Below are 19,406 nucleotides of genomic sequence, written 5' to 3' on the forward strand. Positions count from 1 at the left end.
CAATTCAATGATTTACTTGTTCACCTCATCAATGCATAGTCTTGACTTTACCTAATATTAGAAAACCCTCAAATTAAGCATTTAGAGCTTAATGTTATTACAATGTTCATTAACAGCCCCCCAAAAATATTGCTAAAAATCCTCTACTGCATATTTTACTTGAGCCATTATTTCATTTTTATTTGTTTCTTCCTCAAATATGCCCTCAACCCAAATACACAGTGTCTCTGTAATATTTTGTGCCAAAGTTTTTGTCTGCTCTAAAGAAATGGACTCACTGTGGTCTCAAAAGCCCCAGGGATGACTGCCTGTAAACAAGAGCTTATTTCTCGTCCAACGAGGACATTATCATCCCAAATCTGTTATCTGTACGATTATCATGAAATTCCAATGAGATATTTTACATACAATTAGCCTGCTTAACCCGCAAGCATTAATTCACAAGTCTATGAAACGATTCTGGCAGGCAGAGTCCAAAAAAAACTGTGGATGAGGAAATAACTGAAGGTTTTGTTGTGCCTGTTTGATGTGAAAGGCTTACAGAGCAAGATAACCTGTGAAGTGATTTTACACCCAGCGTAATTATTGACAGATTATCTTATCAAATGGATTCAAAAAGCAAAAGTTGATGTGCATCTCAACTGTCTTATCTGGCAAAAATAAAAACATTGGGAAGGAAGGCAGGCAATACATTGAGATATCATAGCTCTCCTTTCTCTGATGTGCCCGAAAGCACCTGGAACAATAAGGTGACCTTTGTGCTTTCACGCCAGTGTTGCAGTGCATATCATGCAGCTTACCACCAGTAAGCTTTTTGTTTTTGCTTATTTGTTAGTTTTTAATGTTTCAGATCATTAAACAAATTTAAATATTAGTCAAAGATAACACAAGTAAACACAACCTGCAGTTTTTAAATGAAGGTTTTTATTATTAAGGGAAAACTAAATCCAAAATTGCATGGTCCTGTGTCAAAAAGTGTTTGCCCCCCATGTTAAAACATAACTTAACTGTGGTTTATAACACTTGAGTTCAGGTTCTCTAGCCACACCCAGGCCTGATTACTGCCACACCTGTTCGCAGTCAAGAAATAACTTAAATAGGACCTGCCTGACAAAGTGAAGAAGACCTAAAGATCTTTAAAAGCTACACATCATGCGGAGATCTAAAGATATTCAGAAACAAATGACAAAGTAACTGAGATCTTTCATTTTGGAAAAGCGTATAAAACCATTGCTAAAACATTGGGACTCCAGCAAACGAATATCCACAAATAGAGAAAACATGGAACAGTGGCACCCGACCAAAATTATCCCAAGAGCGCAGCGACGACTCACCTAAGAGGTCACAAAAGACCCTACAACAACAACATCTAAAGAACTGCAGGCCTCACTTGCCTCAGGTCAGTGTTCAAGACTTTACCATAAGAAAGAGACTGGGGAAAAAAATGTATATCCAAGACGAAAATCGCTGCTGTGCAAAAAGAACATGAAAGGCTTGTCTCAGTTTTGCCAGACAACATCTTGATAATCCCCAAGACTTTGGAAAAATAAATACTCTGTGGACTGACAAGACAAAAGTTGAACTTTTTGGAAGGTGTGTGCCCCATTACATCTGCCGTAAAAGTAACATTTCAGAAAAAGAACATCATCCAAGAGTAAAATTTGGTGGTGGTGGTGTGATGGCCTGGGGGCTGTTTTGCTGCTTCAGGACCTGGAAAATTTCAAATTTACATTATTTTATATTTTATTTTATAATATTTTCTATTTTATATATTATAATATACATTATCTTTATTATTACAGGATATTGAACATTATTATAGCCTACTTTTTTGTACACATATAAAGACGACGTTGCGTAATGACAAATATTCATGCTTTTCTTCCTCACTTTTAAAATCTCTATATGAAAGTGTCTGCTTAATGCCTAATGTAAACTAGTGATCGACCGATATATCGGCCGGCCGATACATCGGGCCGATTTTAGCAGGTTTTAGGTGTATCGGCATCGGCCGATTCGCGGCTTGCGTTCGCCGATAGTTTTTCCCCGGCATTAATTACAGACAGGCGCCCACAGGCAGCTCTGTGTTCCTGGAGGCTGCCTGCAGCCCGTGCATTGCCCCTCCCCCCACTAGCAGAGCGGAGCGCTCCAAGCCTGTGCTGGTAAGTTTTAAACTTCAAAGCATCTTTTAACTGTTTGACTGAAATATTGCCATATACTTTGAAAGTGTTAACACGTTGCTCTATATGTGCGTGCAACCATAGCTAAGAAAGTTTGGTGGTCCTAATGGAAAACGCGAATGCCTATAAAACTGCTTGCCATTGTATTTAGGGAGCTTCAGATAGCTTTTAGGCTAACCGTATGCATACGGCAGCTGTTACGAACAGTGGTCATAGGATTAAATAATGCTGACGTTGTTCCGTGATTTCGTGGTATTTATAGGAGTTTTATTCAGCGACCACCAGTCTGACGTTTGGACGCGACGCGTGCTCATAATGCCGCAAGCGAACGCAGGTCATAAGCCGAACAGCTGATCATAGCTGGACAGGGTGGGTTTTTAATTCTCATCTCCATAAATATATGTAGTAGTAAAAGGCTAAAAATCAATATCCATTGCTGATAGTTTCTCGTCATTGTGGAGAGCGCAGTTCATGGTTGCATACGTTTATGGTTGTTAACGCGGAATTTTCGTCAGCGAAAAAAATTAAGAAATTCGACCCAAAGCACTTAGTTCAAAACAGTTCCCACATGACTTTTATGTGACCGGAGAAGTGTTGTTTTGTAAGTTTTGTCAACATTTCCGTTCACTGGGAGCGCAAAGATACATGCACTCTCTCATCCATGTCTCACTGCACCTCTCCCACGTGCACGCGCTTTACTATCTGACCGAAGTCCGTACACAAATCCTCATGTATTTGTTCAGTTTTATGCGTTTTAAGCGAGCTGAGGCAAACTAACTATCCCTCGCATTTATTATAGGGCATAGGGTGTGTGAGGTACAGAAGTGGGGCAATTGGCATGTTATTCAGAATTCTTTTTAAGTTGTTTTTTTATCAGTATTGCTGTTTACATTTCCCTTGTCTTCTTATGAAAGACAGTTGATATACAAGAAATTAAGTTAAGTGCACTAAAACTTAGACCTAAGCATTAAATAGGTTGTAAATAGTTGGTTACCTTAATGGATAAAGTAAAGTGTTCCCCTTGTTATGCTGCTTGGTTGCTGCTACTGTGTGCAATGGTGTAATTATTATTTTATTTATGTATTTTAACTTTACTTTACTTTACTTTATTTTATTGTCCACGTAGTGGAAATTTGTATCTGGCTTCACATGCATCAATACAACAACACATAACATAACAAAATACAATAAAAAAAAAAAGAAAATAGAAAAAACAAACACACATCAATCAGAACCATTTAAAATCTTGACAGCATTTGGCACAAAGGATAATTGGTAAACCTTCCTAATTACTCGTGGTTCCCGAAGGCATCAGTTGGAACTTGCCGTGTAGAGGATGAGAAAGCACTCTCCGGTCACATAAGCAGCACTGAATTTTCTTACTTGCTCTACCTTTTTTACTATTTGTTAAATATAGTTCAGTAAATGTTCCTTTTTTAAATTAAGAGTTGTAACATTTGGTTTTATCATTGTGTCATTTTTATGATATAAACTGAATGAGAAAAAACAGTATCGGCTCCAAATATCGGCTAAAGAAAATCGGCAGCCTGGTATCGGTCATCGGCTAAGGCTGATGGAAAAAAATCGGTATCGGCATCGGCACAAAAAAAATCCATATCGGTCGATCCCTAATGTAAACATTATGTAAATGTAATGAAAAGCCCAAACGTCAATCACTTGACCTCCTGTCCGTTTTATTTTAGATACAGACGCGCATCTCCGTCATATTAATTAAATGTAATATTAATCAGCGACAGCAAACCTCTCAAATCAAAAATGCGAAGTTAAACAGAACAGAATTTTACTGGAAATAAATATGATCATGAATTTCTTTTCTAGCTCTTTTGCTTGGGTGACAAACTGCTCTAAAATTTTCAGTGGTCTAGTGCTGCGCAAAGCTGTTTTGGGCATGTTTTATGCAAATTGCCAACCTTGCGCTACGCAATTATTAGTGAAAGAGTCCCAATGTCCGGCCATCTCTTCGTGACCTCCAGCTGAAGCGAACTTTGATTCTGCAGCAGGGCAATGATCCAAAACACACAGGCAAGTCCACCTCTGAATGGCTAAAAAAAACTAAATGAATACTTTGGAGTGGCCTAGTCAAAGTCCTGACCTCAATCCTATTGTGATGCTGTGGCATGACCTTAAAAAGGCTGAAAAACCCTCCAATGTGTCTGAATTACAACAATTCTGCAAAGATGAGTGGGCCAAAAATCCTCCACAGTACTGTAACACAGTGGTTCTCAAACTTTTTCAGCATGCGGCCACTTTGTGTACGGTGCATTCCTTCGCGGCCCCCCCAAAGAAAATTTATGACAAAAAACAGTTCTAAAACTTCACATTTTAAAGAAACAAAACATAAAATTTTACAAAGTAGTGCTGCCTTATTTTTTTTTTTAGGTTTAATTTCACAGAATTCATGATAAATTAATGTATTTTATAAAAATGTCATAAAACTGGGCCCCCCTGGCACCATCTCGCGGCCCCCCTGGGGGCCCCAGACCCCAGTTTGAGAACCACTGCTGTAACAGACTCATTGATTGCAGTTGTAGCTGCTAAGGGTGACCCAACCAGTTATGAGGTTTAGGGTGCAAGCACTTTTTCACACAGGGCCATGTGGGTTTGGATTTCATTTTCCCTTAATAATAAAAACATTCATTTAAAAACTGCATGTTGTGTTTACTTGTGTTATCTTTGATTAATATTTAAATTTGTTTCATAATCTGAAACATTAAAGTGTGACAAAGATGTAAAAAACACTTTTTTACACAACTGTAACTTTATTGACTGTGATACATTTTGGTGTGCTCGCCTTCACATTCTATGATGCGTTATACGACAACGGAACGGTCTACCGAAAAGTTTTTAATAACTTTTTGTCTGGAGTGTCTCTAGATAATGTGTACCAAAAATCAAACCAATCAAACAAGCGCTCTAGGAGGAGTTTGAAAAAGTAGGTGAGCAATAATGGCCGGTTTCCCAGACAGGGCTTATCCTAGTCCCAGACTAAAATGTACGTTAAAGCTGCTTTAATTTCAAAACGCTTACCATTGTTTTGTCTCAAGATGCACACTAGTATTGTTTTGTTACTAGTACTTAAATGTCCTAAAATAACTAGTCCTGGATTGATCTAAACCCTGTCCAGGAAACTGCCCCTGTGTGTGTGTGTGTGTGTGTGTGTGTGTGTGTGTGTGTGTGTGTGTGTGTGCGTGTAAATATTATCAGGAATGGAATTAAATCTTTGTCTGGATGGTGATCTGGGAAAACAATCCAACTGTCAGTATTCAGTCTGAATCATGTCTTTATCCCTCTGTTAGATTTGTACAGATTGATATACAACGTCAAGAATTCTAAATTTAAACCCGTCTAGACATCACTGCCATCTTCCAGGACTATTTCAAATTCAATACAACTAAAGCCTGCCACAGATTCTGTCGATAGAGCTTAAGGCACCACGAATAGTTTCTTGTCTATAAAAGTTTTCCCCCTTCTCTGCAATGTCTTTATAGGTGCCAAAGAATGCATTGAAATAATCTGTTAAATTGTTCTCAGATATCTAGAAGGTATGTGGCTTTACCCAGAAACTGTTTTACGTTTCAATTTACAATCCCAGAATGAAATGGTCTATTATTTCCTTATTTGAAAGGGTCATGAATAATAATGTTGAGCTCTGCTCTGATTGGCATTCATCTCGACTGTTATGTCACAGTTGGTGTTATGTTGAGATTGGTCTGTTTTCCAACGGTCTTTTGCATGCACAAGGTTAAAATAAGAAAGGGGAAACAATCATGTTTAAGGCTCACGATATGTCATTACCATGTACAGAACTCTTATTATTTGTTTTACATTATACGCCACCTTTAATATTCTCAGCGGACATGTGTTTCAACTAAATCAATGTCAGATTTTGTATTGTCCATCAGTATTTACAATGTGTACTCTGTGCTTCTTTAATTGATGCATACCTAATAGGGGTGTGTGACGGATTACAAAACTCACGGTTCGGATCACATTACGATTTTTGAGGCACGGATCGGATCATTTTTCGGATCAGCAAAAGGGGTGAGAAAAATCTAATAACAAATAAAGAAATAACAAACATTTATAAAAAAGATCAAAGTTCCACATTAAGTAAGGTCTGAAATTAACATGGGTACAGAAATCAAATCAAATGGATAATTACACTGTCTTTATTGTAGGAATTAAATATAATAATAATTTTTTTTAGAGCTACAGAAGTGATTTTCTCTTTGTCTTGGGTTGTTTGATTAACATTATTGACACAGACTTAAGTAGGATAATTGAGGTTACTGTCTCTTTAAGACCAAAAAGCACAGACTGGTTTCTGACTCTAATCTATACATACACTTTAAGACATAAACAAATGTTTGTTTGTTTTTTAGAAAAAGAATACTGTGGAGATCATTTTGTTTGTATCTGCACTGTCAAGAACAGTTTTTATGTTTGCTTGCTTTTTGAAACGCGTCTCTCCGTGTGTGCACTTTTGAGTGCACTTAAACGCGCACACAGACGGAGGCCAAGTTCCAAACGGCGAAGCATAAACAATCGCCCCACATAAAAACGTTATGTTGTTTAAGTGCTCTATTCGCTAGGGATGCACCGAAATGAAAATTCTTGGCCGAAACTGAAAACCGAAAAAGAGGAAACCAAGACCGAAAACTGAAACACCGAAAGAACTACTATGCCAATTATTAGTACAATTAATTAATGGTGTACTAACTTTACTAGGGGTCTCTTACGGATCACAAAACTCATGGTTCGGATCACATTACAGTTTTTGAGGCACGGATTTATTGTATAAATTAAATATATTATTATTTTTAGACCTACAGAAGTGATTTTCTCTTTGTCTTGGGTTGTTTGATTAACATTAATGAGACAGACTTAAGTAAGTTAATTGAGGTTACTGTCTCTTTAAGACCAAATAAGCACAGACTGGTTTCTGGTTTCAACATTTCGGTGGCCGAATATTCTGTGCATCCCTACTATTCACCAAATGTATTTGTATGAGACAAAGTCGCGCAACTCTCTCTAAAGTTTACACATCAAGAGTTCTGATCTTTGAAGGGTGTAGGGATGATCACGTCTGACGTTAGTGCCTTTCTGCGGTTAAATTGTTTAAAATCACTTGAATGTTAACATTTGCAAGAGGAAACCAAGACGGAAAACCAAGACGGAAAACCATAAAATCACTTGAATGTTAACATTTGCAAGCCTTTGAAACGCGTGCAAATGATAAACTTTCCCTAGTGTAGGAAAAATATACATATTTAAAATTTTAAACATGAAAATAAAAGCTTTTTACTCTTTCCCCGCCAGCGTTTAAAAAAAAAGTTGCCAGCCAGCGCTAGAATTTTTCATGATTTTCACAAAAGTTTAATGGCTTCCAGAAAATGTTCTTCTTCAAATATATAAACATACAATATATCAAATGAAAGAACAGACCCATCTGCTTTTTAACAAAAAACGTTTCATCTTACCTTCATAAGTTCTCTTTTTATAACCTCTCAAATATGGGTAGGTTTCTTCAAAAACACCACATTTTGTGACCACCATTTTTGCGAAGGACTTTTGATGGAGATCAGATGCAGAGCGATCTTTAAAACATACACAGAGTTCTTTCTCTTTTACGTGAGTGGATAATAGCGGTATTGCGGAAAGCTGGAAATTCTCGTCATTGGCAGGGAAGCGTTTTCTCTTAATTGACAAGATAACTCGTCAATGGCGGGGAGAGATTTAAGATGCTTGTGCACAAAATCAGCAGCTGATATGCAAGTATTATTCTCAGTAAAGGGCGATTTATAGTCGTGCGTAGGTCCTACGGCGTAGCAGCGACGGCGTAGGTTCCGCGTTGGTTTTCATTTATACTTGTGCGTCGCCGTCCGCGTCGACGTGCAAACACACGCGAAACCGCTGGTTGGCAGTAATCACGCATGTAACCAGCAGAAGTCGTCACAGAAGAAGCTGCTAAGCAAGTAAACCCACAAACGAAGAAGAAATAGCAACTTGTTGTGTATAATTTGAGAAGACCAGCAATGATGGAAGTAAATAAACAGCGACTTATGTTTCAGTTTGAGTTAAATCACTCCTCAACTTGGCTCATCTTTGTTTTCACCGTCTCAAACGGAAATACCTATGACGCAGTTTTTTTACCTGACGGGAGGGGTTCTGGTGGACCAATCACAGCGCTGACGGTCCGCGTAGAGCCGACGCGCTGTTAGAAATTTTGTGAGGTGCGCGTCAGGCTACGCAGACCTACGCACAGGCTACGGATAGCCTACGCCGTAGCTACGCCGTAGGACGTACGCACGACTATAAATCGCCCTTAAGGCCTAACACAAGCCTTTCAGATCTCATTTATTTAGTCATCCTTTCAAAAGACACAGTCAGAGATTTTGCCCACCCCTCTAACACTAATGCACCACTTACATGGACACATCTCACTCATCTCACAAAGCCACATTTGCCTTTAAATAATTAATTTTAAATAGAAATCAGATTTCAAATCTACATTTGTGGTCCAGGAACGTTTGAAAAGATGGGTGCCCGCAAATGTGAAGGCCTCCATCCATCCATCCTACTAAAGCAATAAAAAGCTCCGTTTGCGGCTTTGATAAATGCTCCCGAACATCTTTTTGCATGTCAGATGTAATCAAATGCAAGAGAAACTGTGTGACTGTAAACTTTGGCAGACCACAAGCTTTATGATATGTAATAAAACAGTGACTGATTTTTTCCTCTGTGAGTTCTTGTCCTGCAATGTGCTTGACAGACTGCTTTAGAGATGTTACTGTAGTCCTGCATGCAAAGTAATCTTATCACACCCTGCAGATGGGTCCATTTTATTCAAGCCAGAGTGAGTTTCTTTTTTAACAAACTGTGCATTTTACCTTGCCTTTCCTTTAAATGTATTTCTGCAAGGTTAAGCAATACCGTGATTCGTAGCTGGATGAGAATCAGCCTGAAATCGATGTAAGACTGAATGTTTATTTAATGAAAGGTTAAACGGGGTTATAAAATGACTGAGCTTATTAACAGCACTGCTGGAACATAATGGGACGTCCCACCTGAAGTACAGAAGTGTCTAACAGGGTGTATTAATACGCAAACTGACCTTTCAATTTACAGCCTCAGTGGCATAATAGCTTTAAAACCAATAACTTGCAATAGACATCAGGGGCTAAATTCATGACTTATAAACTACCTAAAAACCCACTTGGGTGCATATAATAAAAAATGTTGGGCACGAGTCCTGAATATTTCTTAAATGATAGCATTGCTTTACATACTGTGGCCCCAACAGAGTATTTGGATGCTTAAAGGTATTGTGGAGGATTTTCTTTTTCCGGGTGGATCATCAAGACTATTGGTGCTCCGAGTTGTCAATCAAGAGTGTTGCGCAATTGCATTTTTTTAAAAAGTGGAGAAGGCGGTTCTTTTCTAAAATTCAAAAAATTCCTCCGCTACACCTTTAAGTTTCACTTTAAAACACTTGAAAAGCTGAAGCAAGCAATATCTACCAGAAAAAGTTTGTCAGAACTAACTGTACCTTCCCTATACATTTTGCAATTACTTTTAAACAACTGTTCCCAAGTCAGTTCCTATTAAGTTCCATACGCTGTAGCGGAGTAACCGCAAATGTAGCTTATCACATAAACTGGTCGACTTTCCATTACGTCTGACAACCCAAAACGTCTGAATACATTTTGGGGACCACACAAAAATTTAGTTTTAGTTCTTGAGAACAATATCTTAATATGCTTTGAGTATGTGCACTACCCGCTGTGCCAAACCCAATTTTCTCATTTCGAAGAGGCGGTGCATCATTCATCATTACAAGCGTGAAAAATCTAATAAACCGGAAGAGTCAAGTCTACTTTACATAGAATTTATATAGCTGTTATAACAATAGTTATCCAAACAAAAGAGAAAAACTGAAAGCTAGAATGACAAAATGTATAACAAAATTTACACTCGCCAAGTGCTCTGTTGGAGCAAGAGAACTGATTTCACCTTAATTTTGTTTTTTAAACTGCTGTTATATTATACTATATAAAATATTAATAATAAGACCAAAAAAAAAAAACGCTAGTTAACCAGTTAATTTATTTTTATCAATTCTAGGCACAGCGCTAACAGGTTTGATTATGACATCAATGTATAGACTGTTTCATCCAACGCACGTGCGGTGACGCGATAAGCATTGTTTAATGGTCTGACTAGTTGCTGAAACTGAACTCTTAAACAAATACCTTGTTGAAAATAACAAATGTTTTTGTTTCCTATGTAATCTACGTGTTATTTATTTTCCTTGTTATATAAATAAACTACTTTAAACAGATTTTGTTGTCATTTATTTTTTGCAGAGTTTACCAGAAGTTACAAGTTTTCTACAAAAGCCGCTTGTTTATGTTGTTACTGCTGAAACCGTCTGTAGGGAGAACAGTTTACAGTTTAAATGCAGTTTAAAATTTCATAAGGGTCTTATATAGCAAAGTGAGTGTCATTTTCGGCAAGAATTTTTTTTACTTTTAAACCAAAACTTTTCGTCTTGTACTATTCGTATTACGAGGGAGACTGTGGCAATGAAGACGTCACACGTGTTTACGTTTGATCTACTGTTGGCACCTGAAATCAGCAAATTCCAACACAACTAAATGCTACTTTTACATATTATCTGTTCTGTCAAGACATAAAAACGAGTAGGCAATAAAATAGTGACTTAACACAACCCAATAACACCTCATGTTTAATCCCACCAGCTGTTCCTTTAACTGCTACTAAAATCCTTATTTATAAACACAACATTGTCTGACAAGATCACCATACATTTACACTGAAGAATGGCTATATGAGGTGATTTGGCAACATTACGTGTTTGTCTCGTGCAGTCTGTAGTGCTGTTGCTCTTCTTATCAATGTGTTGTTGTGTTATGAGCATTTTTTTTAAAATGCAGATGTTAGCCAAATATTTGATGCACATTCAAATATATGACAGATTACACTGCTGCTGTTACACAGAGTTACCACTACAGGGTTCCCGCACCTTAGTTAAGTTCAAATTCACGGACCTTTCAAGGACTTTCCAGGTCCAATACCCTTAAATTCAAGGACTAAATGTGAATACTAGGGGTGTAACGGTACGCAAAAATCATGGTTCGGTGCGTAGCTCGGTTTTGAAGAAACGGTTCGGTTCATTTTCGGTACAGTGAGGGGAAAAATGCATACATTAAACTGCAGGTTGTTTATTACTATAAAACATTTTTAAAAATTTGTTTACACTTTTTATTAAAATATAATAAATAAAATGTATATAAAATAAAAAAAGAATAAATAAAATACTGCTGCAAAGTTCTCCACTAAATAACATACTTTTTTACATTATTTTATAACAGTAGGTAACTCTTTTCTTAACCTTCTATTAAACTTTTTTCTACTAAAACCTTGCACTAAACTAACAAATTCAATTCCTGAATACATTTATGAACTATTAGCCTACATTTTTGCCCCCAAAATTTTTTTCTGTTTTGATTTATTTAGGATTTTTTTAAGTCACAGTATTGAATTGGTTATGTACCACCTCTGTATAAAATAAAGCAATAAGCCCCAAGAAGCAGTGGGTTACGAGTGCATTTTATAACAGCTAAGGGGCGCTGTTATAAAATGCACTGTAACCCCACTTCTTCGCGGTGTTTATTGCGTTTAAAAAACAGTTACTTCATATGCATAGCAGGGTTTCACAAAATGAAACACAAATAAGTTGTAATTATATTAGTACAAATATGACTCTTCCGCCAAACAAAGTAGTTCCTCAGAATCAAGTGTGGCTGCAACAGAGCGCAATTTCTCAAGCAACACAGATGCAACAAAGACACAATGAAAATATAATTTAAGACTGTGGTGTTGATTTTATAAATCAACATTCATCTAAAATATGCATTAACATTTATATCGTGCAACTGTTGAAGTGATGATCAATTATGCTTGGTAGAATGGTTAACTCTTTCCCCGTCAGCGTTTTTTTTTTTTTTTTAGGTTGCCACCCAGTTTTAGTTTAATGCCTTACAGAAAAATTATATTCTTTACATAAACATAAAATAGCAAATAAAAGAACAGTCCATCCGCTTTCTAACAACAAAAAAACGTTTTATCCTACCTTAATTTGTTCTCTTATCAGTTATCACCTCTCAAATTTTCAGCTAAAAGCGGAGATAATTCCATTTGTGTGAAGAACTTTTGTAAGAGATCAGATTCAGAGCCATCAAAACTTACACGTCAAGCTAAATCCACCACAATGCTGTTGTGTTGAGTGAATGCGTCAGTGTTTCAGTTGTGTTAGATTGCCATCTAGTGGATAATAGGGGAAATATCAATTTAAGACAAAAACAACCCAGAGAACGTTTTCTCTTTATTGATGAAATGACTTAACAATAATTATTGACATTTATCTGGATATCGCCATAATTGTGCAAATGTAGAAAAAGAAAAAAAAATGATTAAAGACTGTGCTGTTTATTTCATAAATCAGTACGCAGCAACAGTGGCGCAGTGATACTTGTGATGCGGTCTGAACCGTGGGTTTACTGGGGTATTTTATCATGGCTTAGAATGTGTTTCCAGCAATCAGAATAAAGAACCAGAACGAGCCGTTTTATAAATAATATTACTGCTCTATGTGTAACTGAATAGCCCGCAACATGATGATATACTTATTATACACTCATATTGAGATGAGTGAGTTACAAACATAGCCATCTTTTATCTTTTGCAAGTTTCTCCTAATCTTTGCTTGTGTTGCCAATGTAAGCTGTGACTTAAACTAACGAACCCCTCCGCAGCTGAGTAAGCCTGGGTTACAGCACTTCTCTGTCCCGACCAGATTAACTGATCGCATTGTGACAATGATATGATTGACGTGAGGTGCAGATGAAAAATCTTATCACGCATTCCTTATTCTCTGTTACAGAAAGCGCGACTCATAATTGCGTAGCAACAAAAGACACGCAACCTCTCACGCACTTTTGAAAGAAAAAAACAGAGCGTTGACACGCGTTTAACACGTGAGTTTAGACGTGACACGCAAACGTTTACATCAATAATCAAACGAATATACAACTAAGTAAATAAAAATCTTTCTGTAGGCCGAATTGTGTTATATGTTTGACAAAAGACTTGCGCTGAACGCGGAGACTTCCGCCACTTAATACGTTCGTGTGGAAACACGAAAATTGACCTATGTTTCGCACACAAAAGATAGCATTCGGCCATTCGGTGCACATGTGCACCGTGCCAAAAGCCCTGTACCGAAATGGTCCGGTACGAATAAACGTACCGTTACACCCCTAGTGGGTACACATTTTAAGTGAGAGAAAGGTTACATCGTGTTATCTTTAAGTTACATTGTTACAGTTCTCTTTCGAGGGAACTCGCACTATGTCACTGCGGTGACACTTTGGGTACGCCTCCAATGGTAACTGTGTCTGAATGTGTATATCAAATTCAACCAATGGTAAGGCTTAACGACAAAGACAGGGTGACGCGGGAGCCAGGACTTATATCACTATCTGAAATATTGCCAAAGACGGCGTTACAGAGACGCAGGAAGTACGGCAAGGGAGACGCAGCGTCTCGTTCCCTTCTCATGGAACAACAGTTACTTACGTAACCCGAGATGTTTTCATGTGTCAAACACAACTATGCAAAAAATCATTTTGGTATGAATCAACATTCACATACAGAAGATCTAAGCATTCAAAGCGAACAGTTTAGCACGTGTGCTTAAAAAGTCAATAATTTTTATGATATTATCCTACACTACACAGGGAATAATTAAAAAAAAAAACGTATTCCAAAAATAGATTCAAGCACTTTCAATGACCTGTATCTATGTATGTATATTTTCAAAAACTTCCCAGAGCCTTGATTTTTTCCCACCAGATTCACAAACTTTCAAGGGGTTTTAAGGACCGTGGGAACCCTGGACAGAGCGAAAGCTCGTACACAGACTCACACCAAGAGAAAGAGTCTCTGTTGAACACTACTGCTAACCTTTCGTTAAGTCTTGATAAACTTGATCAGCCGTCTTCTCTGTCAGTAACATCCGTGACTGTAAATGTTAATGCGAAAAAGCAAGTACACAGAGTAATGCACATTAAAAACTGCCACCTTTTCACTGTCATGTGAGAGAGAGAGAGGCGCTGCACGCAACAAGAGAGAGAGAGAGAGAGAGAGAGAGAGAGAGAGAGAGAGAGAGAGAGAGGTGCGCGAAGTGCTCGCAACAATGAATTAAGACATTTAAATAGTAAAATAAAAATGGGAATCATGAAATAATAAACAATAAATAAACTAAGTCACCGACCATTGGCAGATGTGCTAAATTTTAAGCCATGTGTATAACACAACATATTTAACCTTTTTTTTGAGCCCATGTGTAGGTGACAGGTGCGCTTCTGGCCACTGGCAGCTCCCCGGCTCTTTCCATTACTGGCTTTCTGTTATCCAGAATTGAATCCTTGATGGGACGAACATGCTTCGGCAAGGCGTTGTAGAACCAGGCTCCTGAACGTTTCCACACCTTTGAAGAGAAGGAAAAGAAAAACTGATGTTGTTGTCATTTCTGCATTTTCGGTTGCTATTGCTAATGGCACAAAAATGACATGTTAAAATTAAATCTATTCAACATGGCAACCCTTTCGAAACAAGCAATTAAACAAGCAGTGTAATGCTGTTGAGTTGCTCTGATCCAGGTACAATGTTGTGCCAATCTGATGTGTTAATGCGAGAAGCTTGGTGGGTTCGCTGTTGCTCAGGCCAGAAAGGCAATTAAGAAGTGATGAACGGCAGCTCCCAAAATGTCAGGCTGACAGCAGCTGGTAGAGTTTTTGGCAGAGACTGACTCCTGGCTGTACCTGGTCACTTACCATTTCCATCTACAACAAATGGGAACATCCAATAGTGCAACACTAGCTTGCAGAGTTAGGGGACATTTACAAGACAACAATTTGTTGAAATTGTAAACAATTCAACAGTAAAACCAAAAACGCACATTTGAAAAAGGGTTTCAAAGTGCAAGTGCAAATCTGCATTAATGGTGATGTCATGCGCATGTGTTAAAGGAATAGTCTACTCATTTTCAATATTAAAATATATTATTACCTTAACTAAGAATTGTTGATACATCCCTCTATCATCTGTGTGCGTGCACGTAAGCGCTGGAGCGCTCTGCAACGCTTCGATAGCATTTAGCTTAGACCCATTCATTCAATGCTACCATTTAGAGATAAAGTTAGAAGTGACCAAACACATCAACGTTTTTCCTATTTAAGACGAGTAGTTATACGAGCAAGTTTGGTGGTACAAAATAAAACGTAGCGCTTTTCTAAGCGGATTTAAAAGAGGAACTATATTTTATGGCGTAATAGCACCATTATGAGAGGGAGAAGGGGAGCGGACTTTTCAGGCGAGTCAAAGTACTCCCAAAAGTGCTATTACGCCATAAAATATAGTTCCTCTTTTAAATCCGCTTAGAAAAGCGCTACGTTTTATTTTGTACCACCAAACTTGCTCGTATAACTACTCGTCTTAAAGGGGCCGTGAATTGGTCGATTTTATTGCTTTATGATGTTGATTGATGTCTACTTATGCATTTCGCGTTGTTTTTACATTCAAAAACATCAAAAGCAATAAGTAATACGCTATTTTGTAACATGGATTAGTGGCTGTCTTGAGAAATGGTTCGTTTGAAGGGGCGGGCCGCATTGAAGACCTGAACGTAAACACCCACTGCTATGATTGGACAGCTTCATTCCCCGTCATTACATGTAGGGAAATGTTTTAAAAACATTAATGTGATAAAAATAGCAGCCGAACACAAATATGTTTGAGACACAAAAGATTCTGGGTGCTAAACATGATACACATAAATGACAATACGTATATTAAAGTAGAAACAAAACTCGACGTGACTAAATTACCGTATACAACACAGTAAGCGTGCATCCGAATCTAAACTGCGGCTAATAAATCCTTATCAATAACTTTGTATATTTCTATTGTGCTTGTGAGGTTGCTTTTACATTCACGTAATGTTAAATACCACAGTCATATGATTAAAAATAAGCTTTGTTGAGTGTTTGACCTTTCAAACGCAACTCGCCTAAATTACCGTATACAACACAGTAAACGGGCATCAGAATCTAAACTGCGGTTGATAAATCCTTCCTTATAACTAACTTGGTATATTTCTACCTTTAAATTACAGTCGTATTGTTAAGTGTTGTACCTTTATTAATCGTTTAATGTTTTTAGTAAATTAAAACAGTCAACAAACGTATTTAGACACGGATGTTACAACAGGACACATCAAGCAATCTCTTTTAACAAAGCAATAGTGAAACGCAGTAACTTAAATAAAGTAAAATGTCTTACTGTGAATTATACTGCTGTGTCATTGTTGTCAGATCCAATATAAGTGGTGCTTCTGACTGAATCTCTCTGCAAATCCAGCATCGACTTCTTTACAAATGAATCCATGTCCACAACGTTAACAAACGCTCCCGACACGAGCTGGAACTTCTTCAAAAGCAAACTTTATCCAAGCATATTGCTAATGTTAAGTTCCAAGCCTCCGAATTGAAGTATTTAGCTTCTGTGTTGTTCCCATGGTTGTTCCCACGCGGTTCTTTCACAACCGAAAATGCGTTTCCATGGTATCATAACAGATCACCGCGTCAAAATAAAAGTCTCTCAGAAAAAATGTATTTAAAAAGTCATTTTGGGTAAATTTGTCAATCTTTAAAGACATGTTTACTTACTGAGACACACGTGTCACGCGAAGCTGTGGGCGGGGCTACAAAAGTAGACTTGTCCTTTTGGTTATGGGGAGGTGTTTCAATTCTACTTTGACGTCATAGATTTCCGAATTTTAGACTGGAGTGTTTAGCTGGCTTGGTGCCAAAGACGGTTATATTTCAGTAGCACGGACGTTTTCAGTTCTGAAACTTGCAGGATGTTCATTTAAGTATGATGACCTCTTATATAACAAATTATCAAGTTAAAATTGAGTTTTTGATTCACCGCTCCTTTAAATAGGAAAAACGTTGATGTGTTTGGTCACTTATAACTTTATCTCTAAATGGTACCATTGAATGAATGGGGCTAAGCTAAATGCTATCGAAGCGTCGCAGCGCGCTCCAGCGCTTACGTGCACGCACACAGATGATAGAGGGATGTATCAACAATTCTTAGTTAAGGTAATAACATATTTAATATTGAAAATGAGTAGACTATTCCTTTAATTCAGTCTATAGGCATGTGCAAATATAACCAAAACAACGGCACTGGCGTACAAGTTGCTGTGTTTGCGCTACTGAAGATAGTGAGTTTATCAGCACATCTCCAACAAAGTACACAAATTGTTGGCGCTTTATAGTCCAGGGTCACCTAAGTCTTGCGTAGCCAGACCTTTCAATACTGAAGGTCAGGTGTTTTTCGCTGCTTTTTCTGGAGAAAACCCGCCAAACAACCAATCACAGTTTGTTTCATCTAATGTCACTTTTCGGACTCCCCACAATAACAGGCCGGCTAGCAACAAGTCAATTATTGAAATAACCAGTCGCAACCGAATAGCATCTAAATAAACAAAATTACTCACCATAGGACAACGTTGTGCACTTCATCAACAGCCACACCAATGAGACGCCCCCGGTAAACATCCGTTTCAAGCATATCTCTCCACTTTTTAACACATCCAAGCAATTCAGGAGAACCGAACTTTTTGACTCCACTGACTGCCTCAAGCAAAACTCTTGGACATCTTTTAGAGAGTCTATGCTGCGAACTTTGCATATTATTGAGAATCCAATGTTTAGCTGATCATGATAACTGATCATTATTATCCACGTGAACACGACTGATTCTCTTCCGCAATGGAACGTCAGAGCTTTGTTTTCCAGGGACCGAAACTAATCGCGACACTCGTGTCTCCTGGAAATCCGGTTTATTTCAACTAATCAAAAGACGACTTCGACATTCCCACAGGGTTTCCAGAAAAGTGTACGATAAACATCAGACGTTCAGCCAACATTCTGTGGGCGTGACGTCTGAGGCTGAGACTAAGGGTCACCTAACTTCATTGTCAGTCTAAACAAAACTGCTTGTGACATCTTGATTGTTCATATTTATTGCTCGATAGAAGAATGCGTGTGCGGATGCATGTAGCGTTTCTTTATAAGGTAACATCGCCATCTACTGCCCTGGCATACATAATACAGCATATGTGAAGAGTTTGGTTCCAAAACGCAATAAATCCATTTTGACTAATTTTGTTTTCTTTAGGTTATAATAACATTAAAAAATTTCAAAGATTATAAAAACTGTTTTTTCCTGCATAATGCAATAAATCTATTGAATCAATATAAATGTGCATTCATCTTTGTCATGTCATATTCAATTAGTTGACTAGTGGTATACACTGATTTAAAAAAATAAACCTTAATAAAAAAAATTACTTTGTTATATTAAAAACACTGTCATTGCTGCTGTCATCCTTGGGAAGTCATCGCTTAACTTTTTTGACAGCAATCAGCTGTAAAATGTTTTGGTCCTGCTTGATTTTCGTTGGCTTCGTGTAAAATAATGAAAAGTTTTTCTTATCTGCTGGGGTCAATGTGTTAGCATGACAGAAGCTTGATGCTGTCGGGAGAACAAGCAACAGACGTCATTTTTCCTTCGCCCGAGTGCCTCTCACGTAAATTATTCGATTTTGTTAGCTTACGTTTCTTCCCCGCCACAGAAAACCACCACGTTTATCAATGCCATCAAAACTATTATTTTGTTTTTGTTTGTTTGTTGATCACAAAGTACAAAGTAGATGAGGAAAACTAGGATTCTGTGTGTATTCAAAAGCGCCGCCCTTATCGTTTACAATGCGCGGAATGGTACGCTGTGATTTGTTGAGCGGATTTATTGCATTCTGCAGAGAAGGAGGAGTGGCGTTTGACGCGTTTTGGGGAAAAAAGGGAGAAAAGATTACAGAATAACGTGGCGGGTATTGGATTTTGCGTAAAATTAAGAATTTACTTTTTAATACTGACAAAACTGATTTTGGTGGTAACTCTTTTTTTTAAAAATGTCTTATCACATTTTGGAACCAAATTCTTAATTTAGTAGTATTTGTGAAAGTAAACTTGCATGTTTTGGACAGTG

At 37.7% G+C, this 19,406-nt stretch overlaps 1 protein-coding gene across 7 annotated transcripts in view; it reads right to left on the bottom strand.

Annotated features, from left to right (window-relative positions):
- Window positions 1-19,406, bottom strand: part of doc2b (double C2-like domains, beta) — a 338,855-nt gene that overhangs the window by 272,631 nt on the left and 46,818 nt on the right. For 6 of the 7 annotated variants that reach the window (XM_055200513.2, XM_073860667.1, XM_055200509.2 and 3 more), the window contains one exon: window positions 14,613-14,799. In XM_055200513.2, coding sequence (XP_055056488.2) covers window positions 14,613-14,799 — 187 coding nt within the window. The remainder of the gene's footprint in view (window positions 1-14,612; window positions 14,800-19,406) is intronic. The other variant, XM_055200512.2, reaches the window with a different exon arrangement.

The sequence above is a fragment of the Misgurnus anguillicaudatus genome, chromosome 22, assembly GCF_027580225.2.
Source record: "Misgurnus anguillicaudatus chromosome 22, ASM2758022v2, whole genome shotgun sequence".
NCBI lineage: Eukaryota > Metazoa > Chordata > Actinopteri > Cypriniformes > Cobitidae > Misgurnus > Misgurnus anguillicaudatus.